The 17,168-nt window shown below is 35.7% G+C and overlaps 1 protein-coding gene across 1 annotated transcript; it reads left to right on the top strand.

Annotated features, from left to right (window-relative positions):
- The first annotated feature begins 4,515 nt into the window (after positions 1-4,515).
- LOC103710362 (ubiquitin-conjugating enzyme E2 4-like) lies at positions 4,516-15,639 on the top strand. Its single transcript, XM_008796046.3, has 6 exons — positions 4,516-4,713; positions 4,816-4,895; positions 5,464-5,578; positions 5,730-5,782; positions 5,924-6,052; positions 15,336-15,639. The coding sequence occupies exons 1-6, from the start codon at positions 4,670-4,672 to the stop codon at positions 15,464-15,466; spliced, it is 552 nt and encodes a 183-aa protein (XP_008794268.1). The 5' UTR covers positions 4,516-4,669; the 3' UTR covers positions 15,467-15,639.
- Positions 15,640-17,168: the final 1,529 nt, after the last annotated feature.

The raw sequence follows: 17,168 nt of genomic DNA, 5'->3' as shown, positions 1-17,168 counted from the left end.
TGTCTAACTTCTTTGTCTGGGATTTGAAGCTGAAATAGCCCTGCCCTTATTTGGAGGGGCGGGAATCCAATCAGGTTTAATCTTTGTGGAGACAGGTAAAATAACTCTTTATCACTTATGGATCAGACTTACATATTTGAGTCATTAACATTAGAAGACCCATTTGGTTGCAAGATAAATTAGAATAATCAAAACAAACTCGCATTCTTACATTTTATTTGTAGTATTCTGGGAAAACCTAAGCCATGAGACTAGAACGGTGGGAATGAGTGGAGGTGATGCTTATTAAATTTAAAGAAAAAAAAAGAAAACTTCTTCACTAATATATCACAGTGGAATTGGGTTTTTTAATCTTTTTTGGGAGATGTCTCATTGACTGGTTAATGTTTCTTCTAATTGTATTATTTTTACATATTCAAATACTTTTTGAAAAAATATTTTGAATCGCTTGTTCCTTCTTTCACGCCAGTGTCCACGAGACAAAGGTGCCCATTTTTGGGTCAAGGAAGCACGTGGAATCTTCAGGAAAGTTAAAGCGTAAGGATACTCCGCCGCCATAAAACCACAAACGCCCATGAAATGAAATCGAATCTCTGCCCCGCCAAAAGCACCATTCTTGATATTAGGTAGCTGTGAATAAACTCTGGATTTTTTTATTAGATCCTAGATTTTGTTGGTATATTACTTAAGGGAAGAAGTTCTAAAGTACTGAAATGGCTGTTAAGAATATTTAAGTATTAATATTTAAAATTTTTATAATATATTTTTGTATTTTTTTTAAAAAAAGAATTTTGAGATTCGGTTTGAAGCTCGAAGCCCAAGAGCCATGCATGTATATGTCATGCCATACAATGGAAATAAAAATTCATGAGATGATTCATAAATTTGTAATAAATCAATATGGCAGCTGATGAGAGGAGTTGGTGTTGAGAAATAAAAAAATTTTAAAAATTTTTTTTTCTATAGAACCATTGATCGGTTGTACTTGTGCTGTAATGATATAAATGACTCGTTATTCACTCGGTCAATTATAAGATTATATAGGAGAGCTGGCCAAGTGGTTCGAGGACTTGGAAAGTAGACCACAAGGCTTAACTAGACCTGGCCAAGCCCAGGCCTAAATAAATTGCTTTAATCTTTAAAAAAACTTGGTCTTAGCTCAACCTACCTCAACCTTTTTAAATATGTTATCTGTCCGGCAGAATGCACAGCTCGAGATTAGCTAGTGAAAATGCGAACAAGTTCAATTTAAAATTGAACAAGTCAAACTTGAACCAACAAACTATATTTGAGATTAATTTCAAGTCAAATTTAAAAATAACTCAGGTTGATTAAGGTGAGAGAGAAGATAATTAATTAAATATTTTTTATTCTTTGGATTAATTAAATCTTAATTTAGGCTAGAACGGTGATGAATTTTTGAAAATTACTCTTCCTCAAGGTGAGAGGGAGAAGAGGAGAGTATAATATGCATATATAAAGATACATGCATGTGTACGGCAAGGATTCTTTAAATAGAAGATATTCTTCCAAGATGAAAATTAAAATAGGTGGAGGATTCCTTATCACCAAGTAACCTTCCAAAACAAATGAAAGAAATATATGAAATATTTACAAGAGAAGACAAATCAAAGATATGAGTTAACTCCATTCAAGAGATTGGTCTTCTATACCTAAAGATAAAGCTAATCTATAATCATGTGGGCTTACATTTCCTCTCATATCAAAGATATGAGTTGATTCCATTCAAAGAATTGGTCTCTTAACCCAAAAATGAAGTTGATCTAAAAATATAAAGAACTTTTTGAGAGTTACTTTCATCATAATAGAAGAGAAGATGAGAGTATAATATATAGTTATAGGGATGCATGCATATATATATATATATATGGCAAGGATATTCATGAAAATTACAACTATGTGATTACTTCTCACCAGGCAACCTTCCAAACAAATAAAAGAAATATATGAAATATTTACAAAAGGAGACAAATCAAAGATATAGTTAACTCCTTTCAAAAAATTGATCCCCTGTATTTAGAAATAAAGCTGATTACTAATCATGTGGGCTCCCATTCTCAAATGAATTACCTCCATTATTCAACGAATTGGTCTCCTATATCCAAAAATGAAGCCGAATTATAATCATATAAGCTAATATTCCCTTTTAAGCTCATATCAGAGATATGAGTTGACTCCATTTAAAAGAATTAGTCCCCTGTATCCAAAAATAAAGCTGACCTGAAAACATGAAAAAGCTTTTGAAAATTACTCTTACTCCATGTTAGAGATTCATACATGTATATGGCAGGAATTTCTTGATTTGATGATATCCTTCTAAAAATAAAAAATTACAATTTTGTGGAGGATTCTTTATTACTAGGCAACTTTCCTAAACAAATAAAAAAATATATGGAATATTTACAAGAGGAGACAAATCAAATATATAAGCTGAATCTATTCAAAAATTGGTCTCCTGCATCCAAAAATGAAGTTGATTTGTAGGGTTACCAATACATCGGGTTGACCCATAACTAAACCCGACCTTGACATGAATAGATCCAACTCGATCTGTATTTGAAGATCCATGGCTTAGGTTGGGTTCAAAAATTGGACCCAATCTAAACTCCTGATTGGTTCTCGGTCTTATATTTCTCAATGTGACTGACCCATATATTATGTAGGTCTAATTTGGGTTGACAAAAAATTATGTCGATCTTATATCCATAAAATTTTTTTCTTACTTTAAATATCTTTCCCAATTTATAAAATAAAATCTAATTTAAACTAATTCTTCTTTTTTCATTAGAACAACTATATCTCCTTTCAACCATTTCCACTTAATTATATTTAAACATTCATATTTCATTATTTATTTTGATGGATTCGTATTTATAATGGCCCAAGTATATCAATATATATCTTTTAAAAATCATACTTTCTAAACTAAAAAATGAACAATTACTTTAATGAAATTAAAAATTTTGGGTGAAAATTCAAGCATAAATTGGCTCTTTTTTGTTTTATTTACTTTTTTTTAGAGGTTTTATATTTAATTATCAATTCTTATATTTTGGCTGTAAAAGAATAGCTGGAAATTTGACTCAAACTACAAATTCACCCCAACCTAAATCCGAATGTTTTCGATTGGGTCCGTATCATACTTGACCCCAACTTGATCCGAATGATCTACCAGGTCTAAAATCCTTTCCATCAATTTGATCTAATCTGATCAATTAATGGGTTGGGTGGGTCCAGGATTATAGACGAAACATAAAGTTAAGTTAGGTCAGGGTCAAGTATGTCCTAGTCCGACACAACTTGTTTGCAGCCCAACTGATTTGTAATCACTTTGTTCCCATTACATCTCAAACTCATATTTCCTTTCATGACCTAGGCTTGTTATTATTAGCTGAGCTTTCGTTGAACTTTTTAATCAACCTTAATTTAATCTTGATTCAATTTCTAGTTTATTAGAATTATCAAATTGACCAAGTGGACTCGTGTTCAGCTTGATTTGAAATTCAAATAAAACTCAAAATAATATTAAATAAATTAAACCTGATTTTGAAGTTCAATTTCGAAATTAATTGTAAGTTCAGCTTAATCAGATCCAAGCTCAATCATACATCTTGATGGTTCTTGTGCCGCAAGCAGAGGGGAACCCTAAATGGCAAATGCACCTCTCTTTATCCTTCATTATTATAATGTGGGATAAAAGTACAGGTTGACTTTTCACCCCTCGGAAAATAAAAAGGAGAAAAAAAACACCAGTTAACTTCCCCTCCTCCCTACTCACCAAATGACTAAAATAAATATATATTAATAAATATCAAACAGCTAAATTTTAAAATTTTAAAACTAACCAAATCCTCTCTTGCCGACTACATCTAAAGTCGCAAGAAGCATTAGAAAGATGTCTGAAACAAATGAGTACTTATCCCAACTTATATGACATTATCCGGCTAACATACATAATTCAATCAATATGAATGGTAATATTAAACTTATTAGATGTCGCACTCTATTTTTATACCATATATTATATTTTGTTTCAGTTGGTTGCATTTACGAGACCGTTCTACCAAAAAAAAATTTATTATAAATAACAATTTTATTTTTTTTGAAAAAAAACACTCCAACGTCACTATGTCACCATAATGTCACCTAAGAGCCACAATATGCACGCGCCTCACACGGCTCATGAATCATGATTTAAACCTTTCTTGACCCAAGAGGGGCCAATTGGGAATAAAAAAGTGGGCCCCATGGGGAGGAAGAGAAGAAAGCCAAGGGGTTTTTATTTGGATGAATTCATTGCAAGATGCATCAGATATTAAAAAAAAAAGGTGGGGAAAGAAAGCCAAAGGGAACCTAAAAGAGATGACCGGTAGAAAGCGTGCGTGTGGAATCCTATTGATAAAGTGCACCGCCGTTATAATAATAAAAAAAGATGTCCTCTTAAAACTAAAGTCTAAAGAGCGGCCCTTTTATCGTTTTTGTCCATTTCCCGTACCTTTTTCTCATCATCCCCGCTCCCTTATAAGGGGGAAAAGAATTCCAAAGATCCAATCTTTCCTTCCTTCCTCTCTTCTTCTCTCGTGAGCCTCCCGGAAGAGATAAAGAAAGAAGCCATCTCTTGCCCCCATCTCGAAGAAACGAAGCGAAGATGTCTTCTCCGAGCAAGCGCCGCGAGATGGACCTGATGAAACTGTGAATCTCCGGAACCCTACTGCTGATGGATGGATTTCTCTTTTTTTCCTTTCTTCCCCTTTTTTTGATTTTTTTTTTGGATTTTTTTTTGATGTGATATAGGATGATGAGTGATTACAAGGTGGAGATGGTGAACGATGGGATGCAAGAATTCTATGTCGATTTCCATGGCCCGAATGAGAGTATAGCATCGGAACTATTTCTGTGTTTTTATTCTGTTTTCTTGTTTTTTATGAATTGTGGAAAAATTATCTCATGGTTTTTTTTTAAAGTTTTTTTTTTGGTCCTCGGCTGTTTTATGTCTTCTGATCTAAGTGCTTGATGTGGTTGAAAAGAGCGGAGCAAAATTGTCTCCAACTTTTTGTTTTATTTGTTTATTTTTCTTTTAATCTTTTCTTTGCTTCCCTAAAGATTATTCTTTTATTGATTTATGAACCGAAGATTTCTGCTGTCTTCGGTGTTTCTTCAAATATGCTCTCTTTTTGTCTGCGATAATGTGGTTTAGAACTTGATGTAAAGTTTTTATTTTTATTGGTTCCTGTTTTCTGTGTTTACGAGCGTCTTGAAATCGTACTGTAGCGCTTTGTAGCCGTCTGATGCTCTTAAATTTCTTTGTCATGGTTATTGATTGCATGATCTAGTCTTGCAGCACTTTGATCTCTGAGAAGTTTGTGATGTCCTGAATTCTTACTGTTGTGATTACTGGTGGTTTAAGAGAGCTTTCTGAGATTCAATTCTGGGATGTGTCAGGTCTTTATCAAGGGGGCGTGTGGAGAATCCGGGTGGAATTGCCTGATGCTTATCCTTACAAATCTCCATCCATTGGTTTTGTTAATAAGATTTATCATCCAAATGTTGATGAAATGTGAGTCTTTGGATGCTAAAATTATGGCTGTGGTAGAAACTCTTCTACCCTCACTATTTATTGTTTATGGTATACTAAATTATAGAAAATCAAACTTACAAATTACTTTGCAGCTGGAATCTTACAATTGTTTTTTCTGTCTCTAATTTAGGTCTGGTTCAGTTTGTTTGGATGTCATCAACCAGACCTGGAGTCCCATGTTTGGTAATAGAGCTCATCTTCCTCTCACCATCATGCATTAATGCCATGGTTGACTTAGAATTCAATATTTGTTGGCAGTATATGGTTAGTAGCGACTTCTGGTCATCATGAGTTTCACCGATCATCCTGTGTCTTTCTTACCAGATCTTGTTAATGTTTTTGAAGTATTCCTTCCACAACTTCTGTTGTATCCTAATCCTTCTGATCCATTGAATGGGGAGGCTGCAGCATTAATGATGCGTGATCGACCTGCATATGAACAAAAAGTAAAAGGTGACATATATAAAGTCAACCTGGATTTATCTCTATGTGATAGCTTCTTCTCTAGCATATTTAATTCAATAATTTTGCTAATAATTGTGGTAGACCAATGATGACATAAACTTACATGTGAATGCTTGCTATTTTACACCTCTAGGCTAAACTGTGGGATGCACATGGTCATTGAATAACAATATGCATTACATTGTCCTAATATGCAAGTAGGTTTTGTATTTTTTAAGAAACATTATCTTCATTACTTATTTAATTTGTAATGTACATAAGGAGCTAAGAAGCTTGTCATTCCTCTGTTCATGCTTTCTTGAACAGCTTCTATTATGTGTTACCAAGGTTCGTCGAACCGGTACCGAGACCTGTACCGGTTGGTGACCGGTACGGTTCGGTACTGAGTCGAACCGGACAGAACCGTTCGGTTCCGGCCACATTCAATCAGGGGGCCAGAACTGTCTTTCATTAGAGAACCGATACGGTCGGAGACCGGGTCGGCTCGGTTCGGGCTAAACCGGCCGGTACGGCTTGGTTCAGCAATCCTTGTGTGTTACATTATTTTAATCCTTGAAGTTATTATGATAAATCAACTCCCCATGCACTCCCATTTGTCAACCTTAACTGAAAAAAAGCTTATGGATGAGACCTTTTTTTTGTGTGGATTTTGTAGCATATATATATATATATATTATTTTTAGTGTTATTTTTGTAATGAACATTATTTCTTATTCAAAGACAAAATCTATCCAACTCACAAAGGGTCTCTTGTCTAGTTTGATGCAAATGGCACTGGACTGCACCTGTGATTTCCCTCTGGTATGTAAAATCATTCTTGTTGCAGGATGCTGGGTTTCCAAGGCAATAAGTGACCTGCTAATTCATTCTTAATTCTTAATATGGTATTCCCTAACTGAAATCAAAACTCAAATCTTCATTAATTGAAAAAAGAAAACATTATTTCAGCGTCTGTTGAGCTTCTGTAAACATGATATTTTTGTGTCCAACAAGATTCCAAGGTTTGAAACAAGGTTTTGTCTGATAGTTGAAAAGGTGATCTCATTGAACTTTTCATGCAAGCCATATACAGGGCAGCAAAATCTTGAAAGATAGAGGGGTTTGAATTCCAGACTGTTTCTTCAAATTCGTTAAAACAAGGTCTCAAGATTCAATAAAATTGAAGACATACATCGAAGAAAATTTGACTAGGGATATCTTTGACTCAACACTCTTGCATTCATGAATAATGCCTCTCGACAAATTTACTTCTCATCATATGTGCCCTCTGTATCTTTTTTTCCTTATGTTTGCCTATGACTACAACTATCATGATGAATGATTTGTTTCTTTATCTACTTCAATGTTGCATTTTGCTAAAATCACTTTGAATGTTCTTTTGGAGATGCAAGAATTTTATGTTTTGGCACAAAGAAACTTAATTTGCAGCTGAACTCAAACATCTAGCCTTTACCAACCATATGGAGTTGACCTATTAAACTGGAATCCAATTTTGTAAAGCTTGAACTCCTAATTTTAACCATTTATGAATTGGGTCCATTTTGACTATGTCATGATCAACTGCATCTTACCCTTCTAATACTTTTCAATATGCTTATTCATATTGTTTAGCTTTCATTTTGGTCGCATGGTTGACTAATTGGCCCTTGTGACCTCCCTGGTAGAGATGATAGTAATGAATAAAGCATTATTAATATTACCTAGGTCCTTTAAGAAAAAAGACAGGCATGTTTTATTAGGATTAGGTTCCCGAAGTATTTGTATCACTGTTGCTCTTACTATAGGTTGGAATCACTTATGAAGAACATATATTAAAAGAGCTATAGGATTTGCATCAATGAGCGACACAATGATGATGACTTGGTTAGGATAATATAGGCATATATAACATATTGAAGGGAAGCTCCAATAAGGTGATGTGCTTGGATCTTGTCAATGGATTTGGGAAGAGAACGGAAACATAAGGTAATGTGGGTGGAATTTGTAGAAAGTATTTGGATTTTGTAATAACTGCAAAGGTATCCCTTAATAGAAAATCTTGGCGAATGAGGATTCAAAAAGCTGGCCTCTTATGGTTAGGACAGGGCTTTATGACTATGATTATGGTTATATGAAATTCCATGTAGAAAAGAATATAGGGGCCTTTCCCCATTTTTAAATTATACTACATTCTTGATTTGTTCATAAAAAATATTTATGTTCTTGTACCATAACTCATCTGTTCTGTTATAATTAAACCCTCATTCTTTGATGCATGCATATTAATTTCTGTCAAAAATATTATTTTCAAATGACTAATCAAATTGACTCTAGAACTCTTTTTTTAAAATTATTTTTGTCTTATTAACTATAATCACCTTCTAGATTTTAGTATTTGTAGTGCTTGCAAAATTATCATCGAATATGTCTCCTCGTCACCTTCAATAAAATTATTATTATCTTTGTATATTTAGCAAATTCTTCTTGTTTCTTGTAATCCATGTTTCATTTCAACACTTGTACATTTCATCTTAAGTATTCTAGTTTGTCAATTTAATTAATGGGAACCTATGATATCTTTTTCTGCCTTTTCCCCTCTTTTCGCTTGCAGCATGAGAACAAAAACCAACCATCAGTTTGGCCCACTGTTATCTGACTCCTGCTAGCCCTTCTCTATTGTAGTATCATTGTGCACCCAACTAAATCCGAACATTTTCTTGGAGACTAAAGAAATGGAAAATTCTTGTTCCAATTTGTTTTCATTTGCCTTGTCCTTAGCTTTCCATGTTACCATGCACATTGATATTCCAAATTTCCCTTGGCTTTCCTCTCACTTCATAAATAACTCCTCACACTCCTCTTCACTTGTCTTTTTTCCTTTGGAAGTAAAGAAGGGCATGTACAATCCTACAATATATGCTAGCACAAGGTGCCGAGGATTGTTGGCTAACAGTCGAAGCAACTCCTATAGAGAATTATCCACTCATCTGTAATTTTTGCCATGACCATTGCCGGATTCACAACCCGATCCCTTGTGGATTTTGCTTCACAATAGATGTGGCAAACCTCATCTTCTAAAGGTGTTTGGAATAAAGTAGACTCCCCGGTTGTTTGATCCAATATTCCCTAGGGATGAGCCTAGACTTCCATACCTCCTTCGTTCGACCTCCCATAGCGGTTTTTGCTTTTATTTTAAGAAAGCAGAGCATGGCCAATTTCTCATACTTGCTTAGTGTACCCCCCTTTCATTGAGTGCCCTGCCAGGTTAATTGGGTTGTTGGGTTCCATGAGCCATTGGTCCATCAACTGAGCTCCATCAATTTTTTGATTTGAGAATGGAGGTTGATCTTGAACTAGATATGGAGGCAATTATGCCTATATTGTATCAAATGAAGGACCAAGCTGTAGTTGAGTCCTATCCCTACCCTGCTAAAGAGAAGAAGGGTGAAAGGAAGGCAAAGCCATCAAATAGATAAGCAAGCAATCAGCCTACGAATATCGATTCCTTTGGAATAAATCTTCCTCTCCTGTATCAGTTTGGTAGCATTCCATTCCTTTATCAAAGTCTAGTAAGTGGCATTGCCTGTCTTCACTCATGCGATATTGTTTGATTGGGCTTTTGCCCATTGTCCAAGATTTACCACCACTGCCCCTTGTGGGAGTCCAGGCCTTATCTTAGTCCCAGTGTGGCTGATCATTTGAAAAGACTAGCTAAGGATCACCGGCGTGGTTGGCCTTTTCTTGACTAAAGGTATCTTTGGTTTTCTAAAGATATCCTCATGAAGGCACCATCTTTCTTAAGCGAAAATGCGACTTTCATAGGCCTCTATGTTTTTAAATTGCCCATGCCTCTGGAGCCAAAGGATTTGCTATAAGGATTGCATCAGCAACAATAAGGAGGTAGTCTCCATAATGAGCAAATACCATACCAAACTCCACCATTGGAGATTAAGGATGGTGGGGGTCATCTTTTTTCGAATTGCACCAGGCTAGTTGCAAGTTGGACCACCTAATCCAAATGGTTTGAGACTCCCAACTTACTTGGGCCCTTTAACATAGCCTAAAGTTCTTGTACCCAACACTTAAACATGGACATTGGTATGACATTGGACTCCTAAACTAGTCCATTAACATGGAGATTGGTATGACATTGGACTCCTTAACCAGTCCATTCTTAGTTGGCAGGGATCCCTAATTGTCTAGGCACCGCCTTGGCACCCAGGGGGATTACTGAGTGATAGAGTAAGTCCATTTTTAGATAATGCAAAGAAATAGATAAAAGTCAAAAATAACACATGTAACTTTTTTTCCCCAATATATAAATATATGTAACCAAATAAACCATTATAATATGATAGGAGCATGGATTAGTCAAAACCAAAGCTTGTTGCATCACATATCAATACGCCAACGCAAATTTAAGTGTGGCAAGTGACAAATGCAAGTTGTTAGAAGCTAAACCTCGAAAGCACAAATTTGATAAGTCTTCACACAACACACACACACACAAAGGTCATTGAGACTTCATATCATCATAAAGATTGCAATAAGGGGAACATAAAAAAAGAAATAAAATAGGAAAGAAAAGAAAAGAAGGGAAAAAGTTAAAGAGAAAGAAGAAGACATGAGGGACAAGATGAGAAAAATGAAGGATTTTTTTAGAGAAGCGGAGAAAGAAGATGTAAAAGCAGAAGAAGAAAGATGGATCTTTCAAAAGAGAGGAAGAGGAATAAGAATGAAAAAAGATGGGAAATGAGAAAAAAAAAGAGGGAGATGGAAGTATGGACCTTGGGAACTTTAAGCAATCAGACAGTTACCAAGTACAGGAGGCTGTTGAGCCTCAGGTGGCTACTAGAGGTTTGCCAGAGGGCCTCTGGTTGCAGGCGCATGGGCAGATAGTTGGGCACTTGGCTATGAGTGTTTGCTCCTTTCCATAACGTTGTGAGAGAGAGGTGTCCCTATGGTTGATAAAGGGGTGGATGAGATGAGGGATATGATGACATAAATTATGTTATTTTCACAGAATTGAAAATAATGTAAAGCAAGGACGTAGTAAATAAAAGAAAGAGTTACATCTTTTAACAAACTAACGCCTAGGTGCCCCTTGCCTAGACACCTTGGCCTGCATAGGCGCCTTGCAACTATGATAACATTGTTAGCATGATAATGAAAACATGGAGATTTCTGCTGTGTAGGAAACTTGAAATGTGGTTTTGATACATCCTTTCATTAAGAATCCTAGTAAGAATTTAAAAGTGCAAGATAAGAAGATATAGTGATAGTGAGTCATCTCTGTTGATACCTCTTGTAGTGCTGAACCATCTAGTTGGGATACCATTAATCAAAATGGCAAAGGATTTGGTTGAAATACATTAAAAGATCCATTATTTCCGTATAGCAAGAAGGTTCATCCAGCTAAGAACCTGAACCACAGCCTCCCAAGTCCCAGCAAGTTCTATCATAAGCTATTTCCATATCGGTTTCCAATTTTAAACTAGGAATAATTTGTTGGGCTATCAGTTTGCTCTTACTAATATCCCTCCTAACCATAGAGACTTCCTTTTCTAAACCAGGAAATTTGCCAATGACCAACTTCAGCTTGTTGGATGATGAATTTGGCTAGAATTCTGTGACCCGTATTACATAAAATGTGGACTATGTTACATGGACTGGGGTTAGAGTCTATGGTGCAGGCGCATGTCTCAGCGTTGGACCTGATCCGTACTTGATTATTTGTTCTTACATAGTCATGTCCAAGTGTCATACCAATGTCCATTTTCAAGTGTTAGGTGCGGGTACTTCATGCTAGATTAAAGGTCCTGGTAACATAAGGTATAAAATCTTGGATTTGAAAGGTCTTTCCCTCTTGGGAATAACTTCAATGTAAGTTGTGCTCCACTGAGGTTGAAGAAAACTGATTTTATGGAAATAGCTTATTGCATTACAGAGTTTGAATCTGACAGTATTCCAATATTTTGTATCAAAGTCCTCTTGGAATCCATAAGCATTGCAACTTTCATGCTAGCTAAACAGTTATTTTCTTGATTGGTAAAGAGTCTGACTAACATCTCATTCTATGAAGGGTCTGAAGAGGTGGGTGACATTGGCCATGCTTCACCCTCAATAATCAGATAATTACTATTCTATTAGATCTTGATAGAAGTTAAGTAACTTATTCTGAAGCAGAGAGGGATCCAAAGACCATGATCCATCAGCACATAGGATATGCTCAATGTGGTTCCTGCTTTTGTCCAAGTTGTTTGGAACTTTTTTTCCCACTTTGTACCTTCATCTTTGTTTCTTAGAGAAGCTGCATCAGGCTACGCTTATTAACTTGACTTCTTCCCCAACTTTTTGCTTTTTAGGCCATTCTAAGCTTTAATAGTCTAGGAAATGAACCTTGCAAGTCAATCATTTTTTTTCCCTTTTATTGATGATCTATTTCTCCTAAGTCAAGATTTCTAATTTCCGAGCTGCTCATATGATTTCTGAACATTGTTGATGATCTGTGGAATTTTATATCTTGTGTTTTTTAAACATTTTGTCTACCGTAAATATGGTTTGCAAGAGGAACCACATTAGACTTCGAATCTCCAAAATTTTCTCATTCAAACCTGAAATTGTTAGCACACCAAAACAAATTCAGCACTGTTAGAAATATTTTGACCTCCTTTCCTAATCATTCTGTTGGTATAAATTTCTCTTATATTTGCTGAAGATTTATAAGCTCCAATAATGTTTATCATGTTTTAAATCAGGTTCAGGTGTTCATGTTTGAAATGCAATGGGGGTTTTAATTGGACCTTGACATCAGTTTTGGACTTTCTAGATGTGGTGGTGTAATTTAGAAGTAGGTGGCTCCAAAATGAGATTATAATGGTCATTTGGTCATAACCGAGGTTTCAAGTGTTGGCCTCTACTGATCGGTGCTAGACCAGACACCCAGCATGCTTTGACAAGCACCGAGCAAATCATTATTGAATATTTTTTTATAGAATGACTGTATTTTTTAAAACTTTTTGTATTCCACACAGGGTGGCACATTTGCTGGTGCCTGGCATGCCATATAGGCACCAACATATAAATCCTTGGTTATGACTGATGTAGCCAAAACTACAAACATTAGATGTGTTTGGACCATGTTGGCGAACCCCCCTTCACTACTTCAACCTCTTCCTGTTTTAATTTATTGTTCACTTCTATGTCCTTTTCCTTCTTTCTTAATCCCTTAAAATGAGAAGTATCAGATCCTTGGTAGAATTGATATTAACCATGACAGCTTTTCTAGATTGGTTCTTCAGCCATAAAATGAAGATTTTAAGTCAATGACTATTAAGTTGATCTCATATTAGATTGCATCCCAGGTAACCACTTTCATTGAAAAAATCTCCTTGGTTACTTGCAGCCAACCATAATTGAACTTCCTACTGGTTCTTCTAATTAAGTTTATGTTATGTGTGACATCTATGCTATATATCTCAGAGTTGAAGGACACTCATCACTTTAAATGTTCAAAGGTAGCAGTGAAGAGAAGGGAATCGTGTTGTTGTCTGTGTTACATGCGTAAACAAAAACACAAAAAATCATGTTTAACATAGGTTAATTATGTAGGCTTACTTTTTGTAGGGAGTAATCAAATTCTGTAAGTTTATGTCTTATATCCTAACCAAATACAGTGTTTTTTGCGTCGAACTCAGTGCCAACTCACCTGGAGATTCTAGACCAACTTTTAAAGGATTGCATTGGACCCATCACATCATCAGACTTATAGGCTTCAAACTTGCTAAGATTTGGTTACTGTAACAATATGATAATGGATATCTGGATGTTATAATGGTGTGTGTAACCTTTAAGATTGTCTTTTAGCTGCAATTTTGGTTTTTTTGGTCATCCGTCGGTCTTTAACTGATCTTTGGATGCCTGTGGGAGATGGTTTCTAGGACTATTTCAGTTTCAGCCTCAATCAGCCATCCATCTTGGAGAATTTGGCTTTTAATAGATTTTATGTCCCGATATGTCACACATTACACAAGTTGGTTTCAGCAAAATCTTTTATAAGTTTTCTTTCAGTACATCTTGATAATGATTAATAACTAATGCATTCACATGAAAATCATTGATAATTGCTGGTGAGTTCCATTTCTAAAGAGCATTCAACTATTATAATGGAGTGGAAATCATTGTTTGTCTTGATAACCAAGTTGACATTTGTTGGGCAAAAAGTCCTTTGCTTGGATATGTTGCTGCAAAATTCATGCTCAGATCTTCTTGGGACCTTGTTAGCCAATAGAGCTTCTTCTCAAAGAAAGTACTTGTCTTTGTATTACCAAATGACCAAACAAAGTACGACCTTGCAAAAATAGCAGTTGATAAGCTTCTGCTGTTAGGTATTAGGATGCATTTAGACTAGAGTTTGGAAAGATTGCAATTTCTACTTGGCATGAGCAAAGCTGGAATTTCCTTGTCATACTCAGGACTTTTATTTCTTCTTCCCAGTGATGAGGATACCAGTAAATTCAGCTTTCTTTTCATCTTGAATAACTGGCACTTGGGAAGGCTTATGGATATGATTTTTGAATAGTTGACTTCTGCAGTGCTTCTCGTTGTTTTTCTTAATTCTTTTGGCGTCTTTGGATTGACTTGTTTCTATTCATCATCAAAGGATAGGCATTGTCTCATTCTTCAATTATATTTTAGAATTAGGGTCTCACTAGAAGGATGTGATAAATCTTTATCAAGGTTTGCTATCCCGATTGGTATCATATCTTACCGAGCATACTATACCATTCTAGCACCAAACTGGTATATGATACTATATTGTACAGACACTATATATTGAACCTTACCGTACCATACCGTACCGTGTACGGATATTGTAAAAGAATGATATCAGTACAGAGTCCGGTATTGAAATGGTGAATCTTGACATTTATACATAAAGACATTACACTTGTTGTCAACAATCTATATATTTGAAGTAGCTAGGCCATTGTGCTCTACTGTATTGTAATATTTTGTATTGTAAGATTTTGAACCTTAATTACCTTATAGGGTTTTTTTCCCCAGCCCCTTGAGATTCTTCTTTTACTCGTTTGATAGTAAAGGGTCGTGCTTGGACAATTTGTAGCATAATAGATCTCTCTGCCATAGAGAAAACATTTAATTGCACTTATGTATCCATCAATCAATACATGCTTCCTTACTCCACTGGTAGGGAAGCATGTGGTGATATGTTGTGGAATCCAAAGTGTTTGTTTTGCTATTACTCAGTTTTCTTGTCATCATTATCCAGAATATTGTGAAAGGTATGCGAAGCCTGAGGACATCGGTGCTCCACCAGAAGACAAATCAAGTGATGAAGAGCTGACCGAAGATGAATATGACTCCAGTGACGAGGCAGTGGTTGGTAATCCAGATCCTTAGCTTGCCTGATCCCCTTGTACATGTTTCAGTTTCTCACAAATTAAACTGATTTCTCTGTCAGCTTCATGTGTCATTGTAAATAAGTTTACTCATGTTAAATGTTATTTATAAATGTTTGGTGATTGAACTGTTCAACCAGTCAAAGTATGCAAGAAATGTTTCATTTTCTCCAAGCTTCATCACCACCTTTAAAAGTATACTTGTAACAGCCTAGGATCTCACCCAAAATGGCTAGCTAGAAGTGTTTTTTTGGGTTTTTTAGTCTTGTATAAGTACTCAAAATCTCTTCAGCGAATAACCGATGTGGGACTAAACAGACGCCTGTATAGATTCTCACATACCTTTCCGTTCAAGCCCTGACGGGCTAAGGGTTCAAATTTATTTAAATCTAATTACAAGCACTATGATCGGCTTGTGGTCAGCTTCTATGAAGCCATGCTGTAGTGTCTCTTAGTTTATATAGACTATGGGCTGAGTTCGTTCTGATACCATTTGTAACAATACAGGATCTTATTCAGAATGGCTAGCCGGAAGGTATTTTTTAGGTTCCTTAATCTTGTAAAAGTATCTAAGATTTTTTCGGTGAATTATTAATGTTGGTCTAAACATACGCCCGTACGGGTCCTTGTGCTAACATTGATTCTTTGTATTAGTGACAAAATTGGTGGCATCTCAGCATATGTGATGCTAGATATATATCAATAATACATATAATAAGATACTTAATAAGATCAATCAGAAGCTGAAAGGGAAAAACATTTGGTAGCTTGTAGAATTGAGCTTCCACAATATGGATTGGTTTACTATTTCAGACTATGCTTTTGCATATGCTGGTGCCCCAAGAGCCATAATAAAGCAGTTCCATACCACTTGAGAACCAAGCCAGAAATAATTGAAAACATACAGATACGCCTATGTCCAAAAAAAACCAAGAACACTTAAAAATAAGACATCATGAACTCAATAACCAAGCACCTTTTTGCATGTGAAAGGGTCATATTTTCGGGAACTTAAAGACATGGCATCAAGAATGACAAAAGTTTGATACTTTGATTGCCAAGAAGGATTAATCCCAAAGATGCCAATTCGGTGATATGGCAGCAGCCAAAAGAATGTTCATGAAGAGCAGCCAATATGAAGATGGCAGCATCAGGGAAGATCATTGGCTTGCAGAACAATCTCTCAGCAAGCTATGTTATTTTTTTGGCAAAATCGTTTTCTTCTAAGCACCCAAACAGATGATGACGCAATTAGCAAGCATGCGTTCCTACTCTCTCTCTCTCTCTCTAAGGCCTTTTAGGCAGTTTTGCTACATGATGGTCGCAGGTGGGTGGTAGCTTTTTGGTGCAGCACAAGGAGACTATAATCCGGATGGAGCAATTATTTTGAATGAAAATCATATGGGGCAGACATCATAGAAAGAAATATGGGGTGGGATTTTTATTTTGCGACGTCTCTGTTAGTATCCATCTTAAAAGAAAAAAAATAAAACTCAAATACTCGTTTTTCTAGCGGAGTCATCAATCCCGTGATTAAAAAAAAGTGTGCCATCCTCTTTTTTCCTTGTTTTCAGAACGTGCTTTTTATCGGTACACACTACAATGCTAGATGATATGCACTGAGTAAATTAAGCATCTAGTAGGCCAATACACACCTCTAGATAAATTGATATATAGTTTCTAAAATATGGTGTTCGCTAGTA

This window comes from Phoenix dactylifera, chromosome 5, assembly GCF_009389715.1.
Source record: "Phoenix dactylifera cultivar Barhee BC4 chromosome 5, palm_55x_up_171113_PBpolish2nd_filt_p, whole genome shotgun sequence".
Classification (NCBI taxonomy): Eukaryota; Viridiplantae; Streptophyta; class Magnoliopsida; order Arecales; family Arecaceae; genus Phoenix; species Phoenix dactylifera.
This window is presented reverse-complemented; position numbering and strand designations above follow the sequence as displayed.